The 19,053-nt window shown below is 35.8% G+C and overlaps 1 protein-coding gene across 6 annotated transcripts in view; it reads right to left on the bottom strand.

The window, feature by feature from the left end:
* Positions 1 to 19,053, bottom strand: part of AP3B1 (adaptor related protein complex 3 subunit beta 1) — a 285,752-nt gene that overhangs the window by 164,647 nt on the left and 102,052 nt on the right. For all 6 annotated transcript variants that reach the window (XR_013532268.1, XR_617963.5, XM_035291344.3 and 3 more), the window contains exon 8: positions 247 to 402. Coding sequence is in view for 4 of the 6 variants with exons in the window: in XM_035291344.3 (XP_035147235.3) it covers positions 247 to 402 (156 nt within the window). In the remaining 2 variants the exon portion in view is untranslated. The remainder of the gene's footprint in view (positions 1 to 246; positions 403 to 19,053) is intronic.

Below are 19,053 nucleotides of genomic sequence, written 5' to 3'. Positions count from 1 at the left end.
CGCATACCTGGAAACATGGAAGGCTGAAATATATTTATTTAGGTTTTACTTCACAGACATTAGGTCTCTAAATCTACAGCTTCCATTCCACACTGTGTTTCAATTATCCATTACACATCATTTGGTGTGTAAACAAACTCATGCTCCATGAGCACACACAGAATCACTTACTAAATTGAGATATTTTTAATTGCTGTTTTAAAAAAAAAAAACAGTGAATTATTTCTTATAAGGATTTTAACATACCGCAGCATTCCTGCTCTGAAGCAAAGGCTTTGTATTTCTAATTAAAAGTCTATGATCTGGATCCATAGTATATGGCTTCTTCCTTTTGTCAGTCTTTTCCTTCTGATCATCATCAGATTCATAGAAATTCTTTTCATTGTCTTCTAATTCATCACCCTACAATGAAAGAAATCCAATCCCAAGATTACTTTAGACCTTGAACAATCTACATATTATATAGTCAAAACTTTCTTTTAAACATCTACAATAACATTTTACTGTAAAATATTTCTGTTGAGTCAGTTTTAAAATATTATACAACCTGTATGGAATAAAGGCCTTGATTTTTCTCATATTTTGTAACAAGTTACTGTGCTGATGCTTCTATAATATTACAAAGTAAATTTTTGCTATTAAATCCCAATAGAAATATCTAGTCTCTCAAAAGGAATACATGACCATTAGATTTTAACAAGGCGTATAATATGAGACTACCTAAAACCTAAAAACTATTTCCATATATTGTCAGCCACTCTGTAACTATATCAGAGTCCAAAAGAAAAAAGAGGTGCATTGTTTGAATAGTAACATAAAAGAAATCACAGTAAAGTTTGACATGTAAAAACTAGTGTTGTTTTAAGTAGGTCCCTGAGTTGTCAAGAAAATGTCTCAGTTTGAGATTTATAAATATCCATAGGAGTTGATTCTAGGTTTTTGTTTTGAATTCTTTATCTCTGCCAATAAATATGCCTATAGGCATTTAGTCCCCAAAACAAACAAACAAAAACCACACAAATACAATAGTATCCACATGCGTCCAATTCAACTACTGTTTAGAGGTAACTTCCATTACCAAGTATCCGAAACACACTTTCTGCCTCCAGGAAGATGTGGTAGATGTACTTTCTCCCATCTCTCTCACTAAGTAGAATTAGAAAAGCAGAATATTACATGTAAAACACATATCCAACAAACATAAAAAGACTCTGAAAGGCAAAAAGGACTGGATAGGAACCTCAAGACCCAAAGAAAGACACACCAGTGAGTTCCCTGGGTTTTCCTTTTATTTCATACACCCACAACTCAGTGCAGGAGAAACTGGCAACAAATGCAGATGAAAAGAAACCCTGAAAACCGCTCTCTCGAGCCAAAGGACCAAGAAAGGGGCAGTCTAGCAAGACAGAAAACTTTTAGAAATAACTACTCAAATGCAGCCAACACCAGATTAAAAAACTATAGCCCTACCTCATCACCAGTAAAGGCTGAGATGGTGATCCTACTTCTACCCTTATAAGCCTGTAATGAGATGCCCCAACCACCTCACTGGGTGGTTTCAGAAAAGGCCAAAATGGGATTGAGATTTTAATCTCTACCAAGAGGTAACATGGCACTCTCATATTGCCAGTGAAGACCAAGTAAGGAGACTGGACTTCGAAGCCCATCCATTAGTGACAAGGTGACCTTATTCCTCTGACCGTGATGATGTCAGAGGAGGCCTAGTGGACAGTCAGGACTTGCACACCACACCTAGTAGTAACCAAAGCCAGCCCCTCCCACACCTTTGTGGTTGTCAGGGAAGGACATACATAGAACAGTACCTTGTATCCCTTCTAGACAGCTATCAGAGAAACATGGCTGGGGAGCCAGAAATCCCATACTACCCTGTGGTAACAATAAGCACAATCCCATGAGCAGGGAATCTGGACTTCTGCTATGACCTGGCTGTAATGAGAAAGCACCCATCTCTCTTAATCACTACCCTTCCCTGCTAGAGTGGTATCAAACAAAGCCAGTTCACCTGAAGGTTTAAATAAGATCTAGTCTCAAAGTATCCCAAATGTCCAAGTTTCAATTAAAAAATCACTCATCATTCCAAGAGACAGGAAGATCTCAAACTGAATAAAAATAGGTAACTAGCAAATGCCAACACCAAGATAACAGAGATACTGGAATGATCTGATGATTTAAAAAAAAAAAAAAGCTTCAATGAGCAATAGAGAATGTCCTACTAACAAATAAAAAAATAGAAGTTTTAGCAAAGAGTTATAAAGTCTAGACCAGGCGCAATGGCTCAAACCTGAAATTCCAGCACTCTGGGAGGTCAAGGTGAGCAGATCACCTGAAGTCAGGAGTTTGAGACCAGCCTGGATAAAATGGTGAAACGCTGTCTCACTGAAAATACAAACTTAGCCCAGCATACAAAAAGATTGCACCATTGCACTCCAGCCTGGGCAATAAGAGCAAAACTCCATCTAAAAATAAATAAATAAAGTCTAAAGAAAGAAATAGATGATATAAGTAAAGAGCAAATAAAAAATATTATGACCGGCAAATAAAAAAACCAAAACTAAAAACCTAATGAATGGGATCAAAAGCAGAGGAAGGGGACAAAAGAAATAATCAGTAAACTGGAACACAGAACAACGAAATTTACCCAATGCGAATAACAAAAATAAAATAGACTAGGGACAAAAGAAAAATCAAAACTAAAAAACAGAGTCTCAGGGACCAGTGAAACAACAATAAAACACCTAACATTCCTTTTATCTATTAATAAATCCTGGAAGGAGATGAGACAGAGGCAAGAGCTGAAAGATAATTCAAAGAAATAATGACTGCAAACTTCTTAAATTTGGCAAAGACATAAAACTACAAATTGAGGAAGCTGAATAAACCCTAAACAGGATTCAACCCAAAGAAATCCATAACAACACATATAACAGTAAAACCTCTGAAAACTGAAGACAGTTTGTGGTTTCAATGAGCTATGATCAAGCCACTTCCTGCAGCCTGGGTGACAGAGTGAGATCCTGTCTCTAAAAAATTTCTGAAAAATAGTTTTTAATTAAAAAAAGATACATTCAAATTAACTGTAGATAAAATGGAATTCTAAAAAATGCTGAAATAACTCACAGTAAGAGAAATGAAGACTAGAGAGAACAAGCAGAAAACAAAAAATAAAATGGGAAGCTAAAGCCTTAAAAATAAATAGATTAAAAGATGAACACTGGCAGAGTAGATTAAAACCCATGACTCAACTATACGCTGCCTATAAGAAATTCACTGTAAATATAAAGATAAAGGCAGGTTAAAAGTAAAAGGACGGAAAAATACATAACATGCTAATAGTAATCAAGGAAAAGCAAAATGACTATATTAATACCAGATAAAATACACTTCAGAGCAAAGAAAATTACTACAGAGACACTAAAGAATGTCAAAATGGAGGCCAGCCACGGTGGCTCACGAGGTCTAGAGATCGAGACCATCCTGGTCAACAAGGTGAAACCCTGTCTCTACTAAAAATACAAAAAATTAGCTGGGCATGGTGGGGCGTGCCTGTAGTCCCAGCTACTCAGGAGGCTGAGGCAGGAGAATTGCCTGAACCCAGGAGGTGGAAAGTTGCGGTGAGCCAAGATTGTGCCACTGCACTCCAGCCTGGGTAACAAGAGCGAAACTCCGTCTCAAAAAAAAAAAAAGAATGACAAAATGGATAATCTACAATGAAAGTTATATACCATATAATTCCACTTATATAACATTCTTGAAAAAACAAAATTATGAAAACAGATTAGTGATGCCAGGGGTTAAGGGCTGGGAGTAGAGTTAAGCATCTGGAAGAAAGCTGGTTTGGCTATAAAATGGCAACATGAAGACTCCCTGTGATGGAAATGTTCTGAATTTTGACTGTAACATGTCAATATCCTGGTTGTAATACTGTATTACAGTTTTGCAAGATATTACCATTAAGGCTTCAATGAGCTATGATCAAGCCACTGTACACCAGCCTGGGTGACAGAGTGAGACCCAGTCTCTAAAAAATTTCATTGGGGAAAATTGAGTAAACGTTATACCAGATCTCTCTGAATTATTTCTTACAATTTCATGTGATCTAAATTATCTTTTAAAAAACATTTAATAAAATAAAACTAAGGAGATAAAAATCAGAAATTCACTTAAAAACAATTTGTTGTATTTATGAATTGTTATACATAATAAAGAAAATTATCTAAAATGTTTTAGGCTAATATCATTTAAGTATTTTTCCCTTACTAGGTGCCTACAGATTTTACACAATCTTTCCTTAAATCTTGACATAAATATCACTGGAAAACACCTTTCATGAAAAGTACAACTTTTAAGCCTCTTAGAATAATAAACACATTAGCTCAGTGCTTTTTAAATCCACAGTCAAAAATCTTATAAAATTATTCAGAAAAAACTCACAAAATTTATACTCTTTTGAAAACAAAAGAATTCGTAATAACACTTACCTTCAAAATTAAACTAGAAATCATAACATTATCACCTTCCTTTGAATACACAATTCAAAATAAACTAGTTGTATTTTAGTGCTTAATAAAAAGCCTATAATTAAGTTATACTTTTACATCAAAGCTGGACTTGAGTGACTGTTTCTTTACGGCACTCCAGGCTAAAGCAGTTCTGTTAAGTAAACCAATAACACACAAATAATTAAATGCTCTAAGCATAAGCACTCACCTACAATCTTAAGTCATGGTTAATTAAACGAATGTTCAAACTCTACCTGAAAGTGATACATAATGAAAGTGCTGTGTTAACAAACATAGCACTATTACTAACAAATAAAATCCTCAAAATGTACATAAAAAGCTGCTTTTAATAAGCATCTACTTACTCAATTTCATCCTCATTGTTAATTAACATACTTTATTAGAGTTCAATTACATTATTTTAATGAAAGATGCATATGTATGGCTTATTTTACTGTATAAATGTTTAAGATTATGACAGTATATTATAATAATAAAACTACAAACCTGCTCAAGTAAATCAAAGAGGCACAAGCAGATGGAAAAATACTCCATGCTCATGGATACAAAGAATCAACATCGTGAAAATGGCCAAACTGCCCAAAGCAATTTATAGATCCAATGCTATTCCCATTAAACTATCATTGACATTCCTCAAAGAACTAGAAAAACGTATTTTAAAATTCATATAGGACCAAAAAAGACCTCACATAGCCAAAACAATCCTAAGCAAAAAGAACAAATCTGGAAGCATCACGCTATCTGACTTCAAACTATACTACAAGGCCACAGTAACCAAAACAGCATGGTACTGGTCCAAAAACAGGCACATAGACCAATGGAACAGAATAAAGAACTCAGAAATAAAACCGCACATCTACAGCCATCTAATCTTCGACAAACCTGACAAAAACAAGCGATGGGGAAAAATACCCTATTTAACAAATGGTGCTGGAAGAACTGGCTAGCCTTATGTGGAAAATTGAAACTAGAGCCCTTCCTTACACCTTATACAAAAATTAACTCAAGATGGATTAAAGACTTAAATGTAAAACCCAAAACTATAAAAACCCTAGTAGAGAATCTAGGCAATACCATTTAGGACATCAGCATGGGCAAGGACTTTTATGATGAAATTGCTAAAAGCAATTGCAACAAAAGCAAAAATTGACGAACAAGATCTAATTAAAGAGTTTCTGCACAGCAAACAAAACTATCATCAGAGAAAACAGAAAATCTATAGAATGGGAGAAAATTTTTGCAATCTATCGATCTGACAAAGGGCTAATATCCAGAATCTACAAGAAACTTAACCAAATTTACAAGAAACTAACAACCCCATTAAAAAGTGGGCAAATGGTATGAACAGACACTTCACAAAAAAAGACATACATGCAGCCAACAAACACGAAAAATAGCTCAACATCAATGATTGTTAGAGAAATGTAAACCAAAACCACAATGAGATATCACTTGATACCAGTAAGAATGGCAATTATTAAAAACTCAAAAAACAACAGATGTTTGCAAGGCTGTGGAGAAATAGGAACGCTTTTACACTGTTGGTGGGAATGGAAATTAGGACAATCATTGTGGAAGACAATGTGCTGATTCCTCAAATATTCAGAACCAGAAATACCATTTAACCCAGCAATCCCATTACTGGTATACACACCCAAAGGATGACAAATCATTCTATTATAAAAATACATGCATGCATATGTTCACTGCGGCACTATTCACAATAGCAAAGACAGAATCAACCCAAATGCCCATCAATGATAGCCTAGATAAAATGTGATGTATACACCATGGAATACTATGCACCCATAAAAAGGAACAAGATCATGTCCTTTGCAGGGACATGGATGATGCTGGAAGTCATTATTCTCAGCAAACTAACACAGGAACAGAAAACCAAATACCATGTTTTCACTTATAAGTGGGAGCTGAACAATGTGATCACATGGACACAGGGAGGGGAACAACACTTACTGGGGCCTATCAGGTGAGGGTTAGGGGGTAGAACATTAGGGAAAAGAGCTAATGCCTGCTGGGCTTAATACCTGGATGACTGATTCATAGGTGCAGCAAATCACCATGGCAAATGTTTACCTATGTAAAAAACCTGCACATTCTGCACATGTACCCCAGAACTTAAAAGAAAAACAATAAAATAACTTAAAAAATTTTTTAAGACTCATGTAAATTTTCTATAGTGTCCTCTATGAACACACCATCATATAGGTTTTGAGTTCATTTCCATAAGAAACATATTTTTACATGAGGTTTGATTTTAATATGGATTTACAAAAATACGAACACTTTACAGAGGATTACTTGTACTACTGTATGTCTTCAATGTATATTTAATTCAAAGGATGGCATTTTTAGTAAGTATAATTAAAGGTCAATGAATCATTATCTTATTAAAATTCAGTAATATTTCATAACATATATGGTTCATAATTGATCCAACTGCTTTCTATTGATAAATTTTTTTAAAGTTTTAAAAAATTATGCAGCCAGGCATGGAGGCTCACACCTATAATCCCAGCACTTTGGGAGGCCAACCAAGGCAGGTGGGTCACCTGAGGGCAGGAGTTCGAGACCAGCCTGGCCAATATGGTGAAACCCCATCTCTACTAAAAATACAAAAATTAGCCAGGCATGGTGGTGCACACCTGTAGTCCCAGCTACTTGGGAGGCTGAGGCAGAAGAATCGTTTGAACCCAGGAGGCACTGTGCCAAGATCACACCACTGCACTCCAGACTGGGTAAAAGAACAAGAATCTGTTAAAAATAAAATAAAAATTATGCAAATATTAAAATATTAATATTTTAAAAGATTCCATAAGAGTAATTTCTGTATCTTTGCCACACATGATTCGATGATCTTATATTCCTACTAACAAAACTTCTACAAATTAACATACAACATTACAGAAATTAAAATTTCCTAAAAGGGATTATTTGAAACAATAAAGTTTTAATAATGGGATGATGAGCTAATAAACATGAAGAACATGTTGCTTATAGCTAAAATAGTTCATGTCAATTGTTACTTAAAAACATTACCCTCATAAGAAATTCTCATATACTTTTTATGAACTTTCCTTTTCGGTCGACTGCCATGAGAACATTGTGTGACATTGCGTCTTAGATCCAGCTTTCCTAGTTACTAGCTATACGCATGTCCCAACTGCATAATTCCCTAAATTGGAAGCAAGCAGTGAAAAAACTGACAAGTGAAGGGTGGATGTTTTTATGAGATTAATGAAATGAAGGTTTTGAATTTTTCTTCGAGGATGAGAACAAATCTCCAGTAACATATTTGAATCTATTACTGTGGACTATGTTTCTCAGGTTTTTAATGAATCAGAGCAGACATTAGCACAAACAAAATGGATGCTAGATATGTATACAGTATATGGGTATATCAGGACACACCAATCCAATGTAAGTGCTGGCTCTATGACCATGACAAATTACTCAACCTTTCCTTGTCTTGATTTGACTTTTCCTTGTCTTGATTTACTCATCTATAAAAGTAGTATCTGTAACATTAAAGTGTTTATAGAGATTGAATCAGTTTATTGAAAGCTATACAAGCACTTAGAGCCTGAAACAAATTAAACTACACAAATAGTAGCTATTTCCACTGCTTCTATTATTAAGAAAGTTTCTTTCTAGAAACCATGTAATGGCAACTATTATTTCAAGTAATATTGATTCAAGTCCAATATCCCCAGATGCCAAATATAAAAAACAGTTTCCCCCCTAAAATTATCCCTCAGAAAGAAGCTGTCTCATACCTGAGGATTTACAAATATATTATAAGGCTCTTACACTACTGCTTCATTTTGAACCATAATGTACCCCAAACATGGGAAACTCATTACAGACAACTTCAATCATGCTAGTTATGGATGCTTAAAAGGAGTCACAAATCACAGTGATTAAAAAATGTCATTTTAACTAAGCCTTTAGAAAACACCTTTTTTAAAACAGGCAATATAGGATGATATAGTCCTGCATCTAAGAATGGCTAAACAGACAACTTAGAACAACCACCAGTTGATATTTCTAGTTCTCAGTGAGAACTAAAAAACCTGGGGAAAAGTTAAGAAACCTGTTTGAAGGCATTGGAGGGCTAAAAGAACAGTGATGAATTATGCAGGCAAGACCCAGAAGAAGCAGTAAATCTAGAAATCAAGAACTCTGATTGGCTTTTGGAATTGCTTTTCCAAAATGTGTTAATTAGACAAGAGGAGGCTGAGAGGCCTAAACGCTGAGTAGAGCTTTCAGCAGATTCACAAAAATGCAGTAACAAAAGGTGGAGGGTCAGGATCCACCAAAAATTACAATCCTTGCTAACTCTCCTAGTCTTCGGTTTAAAAGATGAAGTCTATATTCTGGGGAGTAAGGATGATCAGATTAAAGCCCAGCTTAAATCATCTCAATCCATAATTGAGATGAGTAGGTGAACTCAAGGTTGTTGAATCCCTTCCCTAGAACCACAAGTAGAACAAAATCCATCATCCAAAGCTTCAAACTAGTCAACAATTTATCAGAAAGGAAATGGGTATTTTTAAGGATAAGGATACTGTTTCCTTCTGGGAAGAAAAGCAGATTATTAAGTGAAAGGTATCAAGAGGAGGGCTTATGAAGTACACCAATAATTACTGTTTCCCAATCTAGGTATTTGGTATATAGGTGCATTCAGTTTGTGAAAATGTGAGTCATTTGCAGTATATATTTCTACTTCAGTAAGATGTCTTTAAAATATGCATAAAAGAAAAAGAGACAAAACTATACATATAAACCAAGACAAAATCTAGAAAATAAGCTTGGCAGACATGAATTTTAAGTGAACTACATTATGAACTGGACAATTCTGACTTCCCACAAATTCATAAACTGAAATCCTAGGCTGCATGCAGTGGCTCATGCCTATAATCCCAGCACTCAGGGAGGCCAAGGCAGCTGGATCACCTGAGGTCACGAGTTCAAGAAAAGCCTAGCCAACATGGTGAAACCCCGTCTCTACCAAAAAATACAAAAATTAGTCGGGTACGGTGGTGTGTGCCTGTAGTCCCAGCTACTTGGGAGGCTGAGGCAGGAGAATCACTTGAACCCGGGAGGCAGAAGTTGCAGTGAGCCGAGACTGTGACATTGCACTCCCTCCAGCCTGGGCGACAGAGCAAGACTGTCTCAAAAAGAAAGAAAGAAATCCCAATCTCCAGTGTGATGGTACTAGGAGAAAGGTGATTAGGTCATTAAGATGGAACTCTCATAAATGGAATTAGTGTCATTACAAAATGAACCTTCGAGAGCCTTCTCGCCTTTTTTCCATCATGTGGAGAAGACAGTCATCTACGAACCAAGAAGTAGACCCTCAACAGACACCAAATCTGTCAGAACCTTGATCCTGGAATCCCCAGATTCAGGAACTGTGAGAAATAAATATTTATTGTTTAAGTCATACAATCTAGAATATTTTTGTTATAGTAGCCCAAACTGAGACTATAAAACAACTATGATTAATATGTTCAAGGAATAAAGGGGTAAAAGAGAGAGCTTTGTGGCAGATAATGCAACACAATAGAATTTTTCAGAAAAGTCAGATATATTTTATATGATTTTTATATAAAGTACTACACTTTCAGCAACCACTTACAGAGTTCTTTAAATTCAGTAATATTTTTAAAATGTCAACCTAATTGATTTTACCTTTGTAATACTTTTGACATATCAGATAGAGGAAGATTTGTGCTTAGAGATAATAGCCCAGATACTTAAGTGAGTTAAGTGGAAGAATCAAGGTTTATATCTGAGAGAACTCTGAATGGTTTAAATAATGATCATTCTTATTTAAAATGTTAAATATATTATGAAATGAATTTGACTTTCTCCTTCTCCAGAAACAGAATAGTTAAATAAATAAGATAAACAAGATATATTAAGGAAAATGTTTCGTCTGCTTAAGAGTAAAAATAAAGGAATTTGAAAGACTTTGAAATCTACTTTATAGTAAGTTTCCACTTACTTCACATGGTATACTAACCATACTTCATATTGATAAAAGATAATTTAGTATCTAATTTTAATATTCCTCCATTTTTATTTGAAAGCACTTTTAAGAAATATTCTGTTTTTAGTAGAACTGCTTGATCTTCTGAGCTTATTCTATACCTTCAAATATATTTCTTGACTAGAGACTAATATTAGGCAGTCTCAATTAATACATCTATGAAGCTGAAACAAAGTAGAAAAAACCCTTACGTAGCTAAAATGGCTGTTATGATGCCTTGAGATATTATTTTATATATGAAGCCCTTATTTTTAGTATATTGTTCATATCATTTCAATAATCTTGATATTCTGATTTCTTGTGATACAGATAATAAAAAACATGATTTAAAAATAAAACAGTAAACATTATATTTTCCATTGCCTAGGACAAGAAAAATGTGTTTTACAAATGCATGAAAACGTTTTAAAAAATCAATTATTAAACATTTCTATTGAGCCTACAGAAGTGAGGCATTATCATACATGGGGTTTCTAATTTGTACTAATTAAAATGTTTTATATTGTGGTTTCAGTTTTTCTATATAGTCATTAGTAATGCCAACCTTGTTCCAGTATAATACTGATATTACTATTACAAAAAGACAGAACCATTTGACTGAAATCTGACTAAGACAGAAAGCATTACTTATAAAGCCATAAAACCTGCTCTTTTACATGAAAACATGACTGGTTCTAGAGCTTAGGCAGTTAAAATAACTAATAAATAAATAAATGAGGGAGAACTGATAAATCTTTTTTACAAAATAATTCTAAGTAACTATGCTAATAGCATGTGAATGAGTACTCAAAGTTTGAAACATATTTCTATGACAGCCTTGTATCCATATTCCAACGTAATGTGTATCTCCAAAAATCCATATAGAAGTAAAGGGGCTTTCCAATGGAAAACTATTAAATGACTCAAAAAGGAGTTCTCAAAATATCTCTAAAACGTATGTGATAAAACCGTCTCATAAAATGAGTATAAAATGTTCTACTTATAAATGTTTTATTTTCCAAGTTTAAAATATGTACATGTATGCGATAAAAAACTACCACAGAATATTTTTTTCATGTTTCTTTAAAAATGTATATTTAAGCTGGACCAAAAAAGAAAAAAAGCATTTAAAAAATGGGGACCAACGTATACTGGAGAAGACTTTGCAGTTTCTTTAAAGTAAAGATATAAATACACTCTCAAGAGACAGAAATAAATAATATGATATCTAAAATTTTACATCAAATCTTGGAATGGGGTGGGGTAGCAAAACGAGAGCGGCCATGAGCTGATGAACAATGTAGCTACATGATGTATACATAGGGATTCACTGAACTGTCAGCCATACACTTATGTATATTTAAAGTTTTCCGTAATGAAGACTTACTATAAAGCTACACATAGCAAGACAGTGTGGTATTTGTGAAAGGACAGATAAAAACATCAATGGAACAGAATAGAAAGCCCAAAAATAAACTCTCATAAACACACCCAACTGCTTTCACAAAAGAGCCAAGACAATATAATGGATAAACGATAGTCTTTTCAACAAATGATGCTGGAACAAACAAAGAGTCACATGTTAAAAAAAAATTGTAGAAACAGACCTTACACCCTTCACAAAAATTAACTCAAACGGGTCACAGACTAAACGTAAAACACAACTATAAAACTTTTAGAGACTAACATAGCAATCTTGATGACCTTGGTTATGGCAACTTTTAGAAACAGTACAAAAGACATGATCTGTGGAAGAAATAATTGATAAGTTGAACTTCATTAAAATTTAAAACTTGTGCATGCAAAAGATAAGGTCAGAAGAATCAGAAGACAAGCCACAAACTGGGAGAAAATATTTGCAAAAGACATATCTGATAAAGGGCTGTTATCCAAAATATACAAAGAGTTCCTAAAATTCAACAAGAAAACAAACAACCCAATTTTTAAAAAAATAGGCTGATGACCTGAACAGGTATCTCACCAAAAAAGATACACATATGTCAAATAAACATATAAAAACATGTTCAAAATCATGTCATTAGGGAATTGCTAACTAAAACAAATGATATACAACAACACACTTATTAGAATGAACAAAGTCCAAAAACTTGATAACTCCATATACAGACAAGGATATAAAGTGACAGGAACTCTCATTCATTGCTGATGGGAATATAAAATGGTATAGCTGGGGAACGATCCAAGATGGCCGATTGCTAACATCTCGGGATTGCAGCTCTCAGTCAAAGCGCAGAGAACTAGAGGACGCCACACTTTCAGACAAATTCTGGTCGCTCATGGAGCAGAAGATCCCCAGTGGAGGAGTCACACGGGTCGCCAGCGCAACTCTTGTGGCCAGCGCAATGGTTTCGCCGGCACCTCAGGGTGGCAGCTCTCGGAGCAGAGTAAACAGGGCTGGCTCCCCTTCTGACCGAGGCTTGGAGGACCCACACGGGTCGCCAGCACGACTCCTGAGGCTGGCGCAGTGGCTGTGACAGCACCTCAGTCGCAGCAGCTCTCCGCGCAGAGTAAACAAGACTGGTTCCCCTTCTGACCGAGGTTTGGAGCTGGGGGAAGGCAGAGTCGCCTATTACGGACACAAGAAGGAAGCCAGACAGGAGAATCCTGGGCAGAAAAGCACCATCAGTCTTAACGCCGCTGTTCTGGCCCTGGGAACTAACAACTTGGACGTCAACTCAAGAGACCTAATCTGAAAGCTGGTAATTGCAAAGACGACAGGAGGATAAATTTACAATGATGGGAAGAAACCAGCGTAAAAAGGCTGAGAATACTCGAAATCAGAACGCCTCTCCCTCTAAAGATGATCACAGTTCCACATCAACAATGGAACAAGGCTTGATGGAGAACGAGTGCATCCCAATAATAGAATCACGCTTCAGGGAATGGATAATAAGAAACTTCTGTGAGTTAAAAGAACATGTTGTAGCCCAACGTAAAGAAACTAAGAACTCTGAAAAAAGGTTTGATGAAATCCTATTGAGAATAGACAACCTAGAGAGGAATATAAGTGAATTAATGGAACTGAAGAATACAATACAGGAACTCTGAGAAGTATGCACAGGTTTAAACACTCGAATTGTTCAAGCAGAAGAAAGGATATCAGAGGTCAAAGTCCAACCTAATGAAATAAAACAAGAAGACAAGATTAGAGAAAAAAGGATAAAAAGGAATGAGCAAAGTCTCCAAGAAATGTGGGACTATGTGAAAAGACCTAATTTACATTTGATAGGTGTACCTGAATGCGACGGAGAGAATGAATCCAAGCTGGAAAATACCCTTCAGGATATTATTCAGGAAAATTTTCCTAAATTAGCAAAGCAGGTCAATATTCAACCCCAGGTAATACAGAGAACACCACAAAGATACTCCTCAAGAAGAGCAACCCCAAGGCACATAATTGTTAGATTCACCAGGGTTGAAACGAAGGAGAAAATACTAAGGGCAGCCAGAGAGAGAGGTCAGGTTACCCACAAAGGCAAGCCTATCAGACTTACAGCAGATCTCTCAGCAGAAACTCTACAAGCCAGAAGAGAGTGGGGGCCAATATTCAACATCCTCAAAGAACAGAACCTTCAGCCCAGAATTTCATATCCAGCCAAACTAAGTTTCACAACTGAAGGAAAAATAAAATCTTTTATGAGCAAGCAAGTACTCAGAGATTTTATTACCACCAGGCCTGCTTTACAAGAGCTTCTGAAAGAAGCATTACACACAGAAAGAAACAACCAGTATTAGCCTTTCTAAAAATATACCAAAAAGTAAAGAGCACCAACATAAAGAATTTACATCAACGAATGGATAAAACAGCCAGTTAACATCAAATGGCAGTAACCCTAAATTTAAATCGACTAAATCCCCCAATCAAAAGACACAGCCAAAACCCAATGGCATGTTACATCCAGACCTGTTTCACATGCAGGGATACACAAAGACTCAAAACAAAGGGATGGAGAAAGATTTACCAACCAAATGGAGAGCAAAAATAAATAAATAAATAAAAAGCAGGAATTGCAATTCTCGTATCGGATAAAATAGATTTTAAAGCAACAAAGATATAGTGGTAAAATGATCAATGCAACAACAAGAGCTAACGATCCTAACACCCAGATACATAGAGACTTAGATTCAATGAGACAGAAAATTAATAAGGATATCAAGGACTCGAACTCAGATCCGGAACAAGTAAATGTAATAAATATTTATAGAGCTCTCCACTTCAAATACACAATATATACATTCTTGTCAATACCACATCACACCTACTCATAGGTTTAAATGAAACATTGATTGGCCACTATTAATACCCATTTTTTTTTCAGAATAATGCAATATTTCCATTCACCCTCCCTCTTTCTCTTCCTCTTTCTTCCTCTCCTTTACTCATTTTTCTTTCCTTCTCTCCAAAAAAAAGAAATCAACTTGTAAACCTCTAGATCCAGGTGGGCAATGTCTCTCTCATTGCTTGATTTCCTTCCTTCCCTTCCCTCCCTCCCTCCCTGCCTTCCCCCTTCCTCCCTTCCTCCCTCCCTTCCTCCGTCCCTCCCTTCCTGCCTTCCTTCCTTCCTCCTTCCCTCCCTTCCTGCCTTCCTCCCTTCCTCCCAAAAAAAATAAAAATAAAAAATAAAAAATAAATAAAATAAAATGGTACAGCCACTCTGAAAGGCAACTTGGCAGTTTCTTACCAATGTAAACATACTGTTACCAAATCCAGCAATCACACTCCTTAGTATTTATCCAAAAAAGCTAAAAACATGTCCACACAAAAGCCTGCATATGGATAAAGCAGCTTTATTCATCACTGGCAAAACTAGGAAGTGCTCCAAATGTCTTTCAGTAGGTGAGTAGATAAATAACTGTGGTACATCCAGACAAAGGAATAGCATTCAGTACTAAAAATAAATGAGCTATGAAGCCATGAAAAGACATGGAGACAACTTAAATGCATATTCCAATATAAGTGAGAGAATCCAATCTGAAAAGGTTACCTATTGTATGATTCCATCAATATGATATTCTGGAAAAAGCAAACTACGTAGACATTAGAAATATTAGTGATTGCCAGGCACTAGTGGGGAGAGGGATGAACAAGTAGAGCATAGAGAATTTTTAGGGCAGCAGAACTATTGTGTATGATAAAATACAATGGTGTATTCATGTTATTATATATCAGACAAAATTCATAGAATGTACAACACCAAGGCTGAACCCTAATGTAAATTGTGGACTTTGGGTGACAATAATATTAATGTAAATTCATCTACTATAATGTAAAATGTTGATGGTGGGGGATGTTTTGTGTGTGTGGAGGTAGAGGGAATATAGGAAATCCCTGCACTTTCAACTCAGTTTTATTGTAAGCCTATAACTGCTCTAAAAAAATGAAGCTTATTTTTATTTTTTAAAAAGCAGTGAATTTAATATATATGAACTTCTGTCATATAAAAATAGGTCTCCCTCCACTCATGGGTACCAACCACCCAACTGCTAATGAAAAAAAAATCTGGATAAAATACAGCTTTTCACTTTGCTCTATAACATTCACTTTCAGAAGAGACAAATGCTGTTACACTAAATATAAGCTTTATGAAGGCAAAAAATAACATTACTCCATGAAGTATTTTTTGGAAAAGGCATGGTTTATATACTGTTAAGGTACCATTCCACAGGCTCACAGAATAAAGTGTGTAATTATACTTAAGTAGTAGTACTTTCCATGTATTTCATATCTGAAGCTCTAAACATAAATGTTCACAAAAATAATAATAAGTCTATAACTGAACCCACAATTCTGGATCCTGAGGATAATCTTTACTTTTTAATGAGATCTTAAGACACAGGGAGACTTATTTTATCTGAATGGATTTCCTAAGAAATAAATACAAACTACAATCTTTTGTCAGTCCATAAGGAATGATGGAAAAAAAAAATTCATGACAGTTAAAACTGCATACAGCAAAATATTTTTATGTATAAAAATTAACAAAACAATCAAACACTGCTGAAAAATATCTACTTTTGTAACGTGACCAGTAACAATCGACTTAGTAGAAATAAACAACTTCAGCTTAAGAAACTTCTAGTATTAATAAAACTCTTGCACAAATACCTTTTTGAAACCTCAAACCAACCCCATATGGTAAACAAAGCAGGTATTTACTACCTTTTGCACAGATGAAAGAACTGAGGTACACATAATTTACATAAATTATCAGTAGTCACAGAGATTAAAAGCAGTAGAGCCAGGATTTGAACTCAGGAATTATTACTCTTTACCTGTCACCTCTTGCCTTTATTACCTTGGAATTTAGAGTAGTCACATAAAAGACACTGAATATACCCAGTTGCCTTCTGAATTCGAAGGTAGCCTAAAGGGTGCTATGCCCTCTCAAGATTTACACCTGGATGAAACAATCTCTGCAGCCTGCTGTGGCCTTAGACCCCTCCAAAATGTTTAAAAATGACTTTAATACATTACAACATTCCATGTAATCGGAGACACTGTACTAGTCAACTCAGGCTGCTACTACAAAATACCAGAGGGTAGGTGGCTGAAACAAGAGACATTTATTTCTCAGTTCTTGAGGCTTAAAAGTCCAAGATCAAGGGGCAAGTAATTCAATTACTGGTGGAGGCCTTCCTCCTGGCTTGTGGACAGCTACCTCAAATGGTGGAAAGAGAGGAAGCAAGCTCCTTGTGTCTCTTCTTAGAAGGGCACTAATCCTGCCAGAGTTCCGCACGGCGCCAGCCCTTCCACCCCGGCCGCCATTAGAGAGCGGCAGCCATGGCTCTTCGCTACTCTGTGGCCACGGGCCTCAACAAGGGCCGCAAGGTAACCAAGAACGTGAGCAAGCCCAGGTACAGCCGCTGCTGCAAGCGTCTGACCAAACACACCAAGTTCGTGCGGGACATGATCCGGGAGGTGTGTGGCCTCACCGCATAATAGTGGTGGGCCATAGCGTTACTGAAGGTCTCCAAGGACAAACGCGCCCTCAAGTTCATCAAGAAGGGCTGAGCAATGTCCTGGCTGCCATGAGGAAAGCCACTGTCAAGAAAGACTGAGCCCCCTTCCCTGCCCTCTCCCTGAAATAAACAGCTTGATTCCCCCAACCTCCCCCACCAAAAAAGAGGGGCACTAATCCCATCCATCATGGGGGCCTCACTCTCATGACCTCCTCTAAACCTCATTACTCCCAAATACCCCATCTCCAAATACCATCAACCTGGGGCTAAGTCTTCAAATATGCACTCAGAGGTGGGGCAAACATTCAGTCCATAACAGATAGCACGGCGATATATTATTTTACATCTCCCTGACATTGGGTTAGATGTACCTGACAAGACCAGGGTGGGTAGGTGGTTAGTAATACAACAATCACACAGTTAAATTAGTTACTCAGTAGGAATAGAATACATTATTAGAGATGAATTCACTGGAAAAAAAAATTCATGTTTAATAAAACTTTTAATTTAGTATTTTTCACAAAGAAGAAAAAAAGTCTCCTTTCCCAAAATTTGTGTTTATGTAAAACAAAAAGGATATGCACACTGGTTTGAGATATTCTTCCTTCTGTGAAGAAACTGCTACGCTGTACACTTTACCTGTTTTGTACTACAGCCCAGTGACCACTATACCACACAGGTGGAAGTGTGGGTTTGAGGACCATTGAACACTGAATCTTCCCCAATACATCACAATTATAGAAACACCTGTGCACAGTAACTTTGTGTTGAGCCACTATGAAAATTCAGCGTTCAATTGCCCACAACACATCTCATTTCTTATGACTAGATACTCAGCTCTACTATGTAAGAAACAAGCTTTCTGAATGCAGCAGTTTCCAAACTTTGTTACTGAGAAATCTGGAGGATTTATAGTAGGGCGTTTTTCAAATTTTCTGAAATAAAATATGCTCATGAAACACGTTGAAACTAGGTCTAAGGGTTTCAAGATAAGAGAAATAAGGGTCCCACTTATTTAAAAACCAATTAATGTAGATCCAGTGATGGAGAAGAAAATTTTTTACATTTTTTGTTAAGCAAAATGCATTTTAGAGTAGTTTTCATTCAATCTCAAATTATGAAACAAAATTACAATAAACCTAAGTAGAACTAATCATGATTCCTCATGTATTCATTCTCTCCATACCTTAATCCCTAAAATAAAAACTTTATATTAGAGACATGAAAGCAAATGTGTGTTGAATTGAAATTGATGTTTAATTATCCTTCAGGGCATAAAAACAAATGGGTTAAAGCACAGGTTTTATAATAATTGTGGACATTTTAAGAAGAAGGGAAATTAATTAAAAGTTCTTTTTTTTTTTTTAATACTATGAGGAAATCTAATACGTAAAACAGAAAAAAAAACTTATATTCCAAGTAAAGGGAGGGTAGAAAACTAGGGCTCCACAAAACACCAATTTAACATTTAAAAAAAGC

This window comes from Callithrix jacchus, chromosome 2 (assembly GCF_049354715.1).
Source record: "Callithrix jacchus isolate 240 chromosome 2, calJac240_pri, whole genome shotgun sequence".
Classification (NCBI taxonomy): domain Eukaryota; kingdom Metazoa; phylum Chordata; class Mammalia; order Primates; family Cebidae; genus Callithrix; species Callithrix jacchus.
This window is presented reverse-complemented; position numbering and strand designations above follow the sequence as displayed.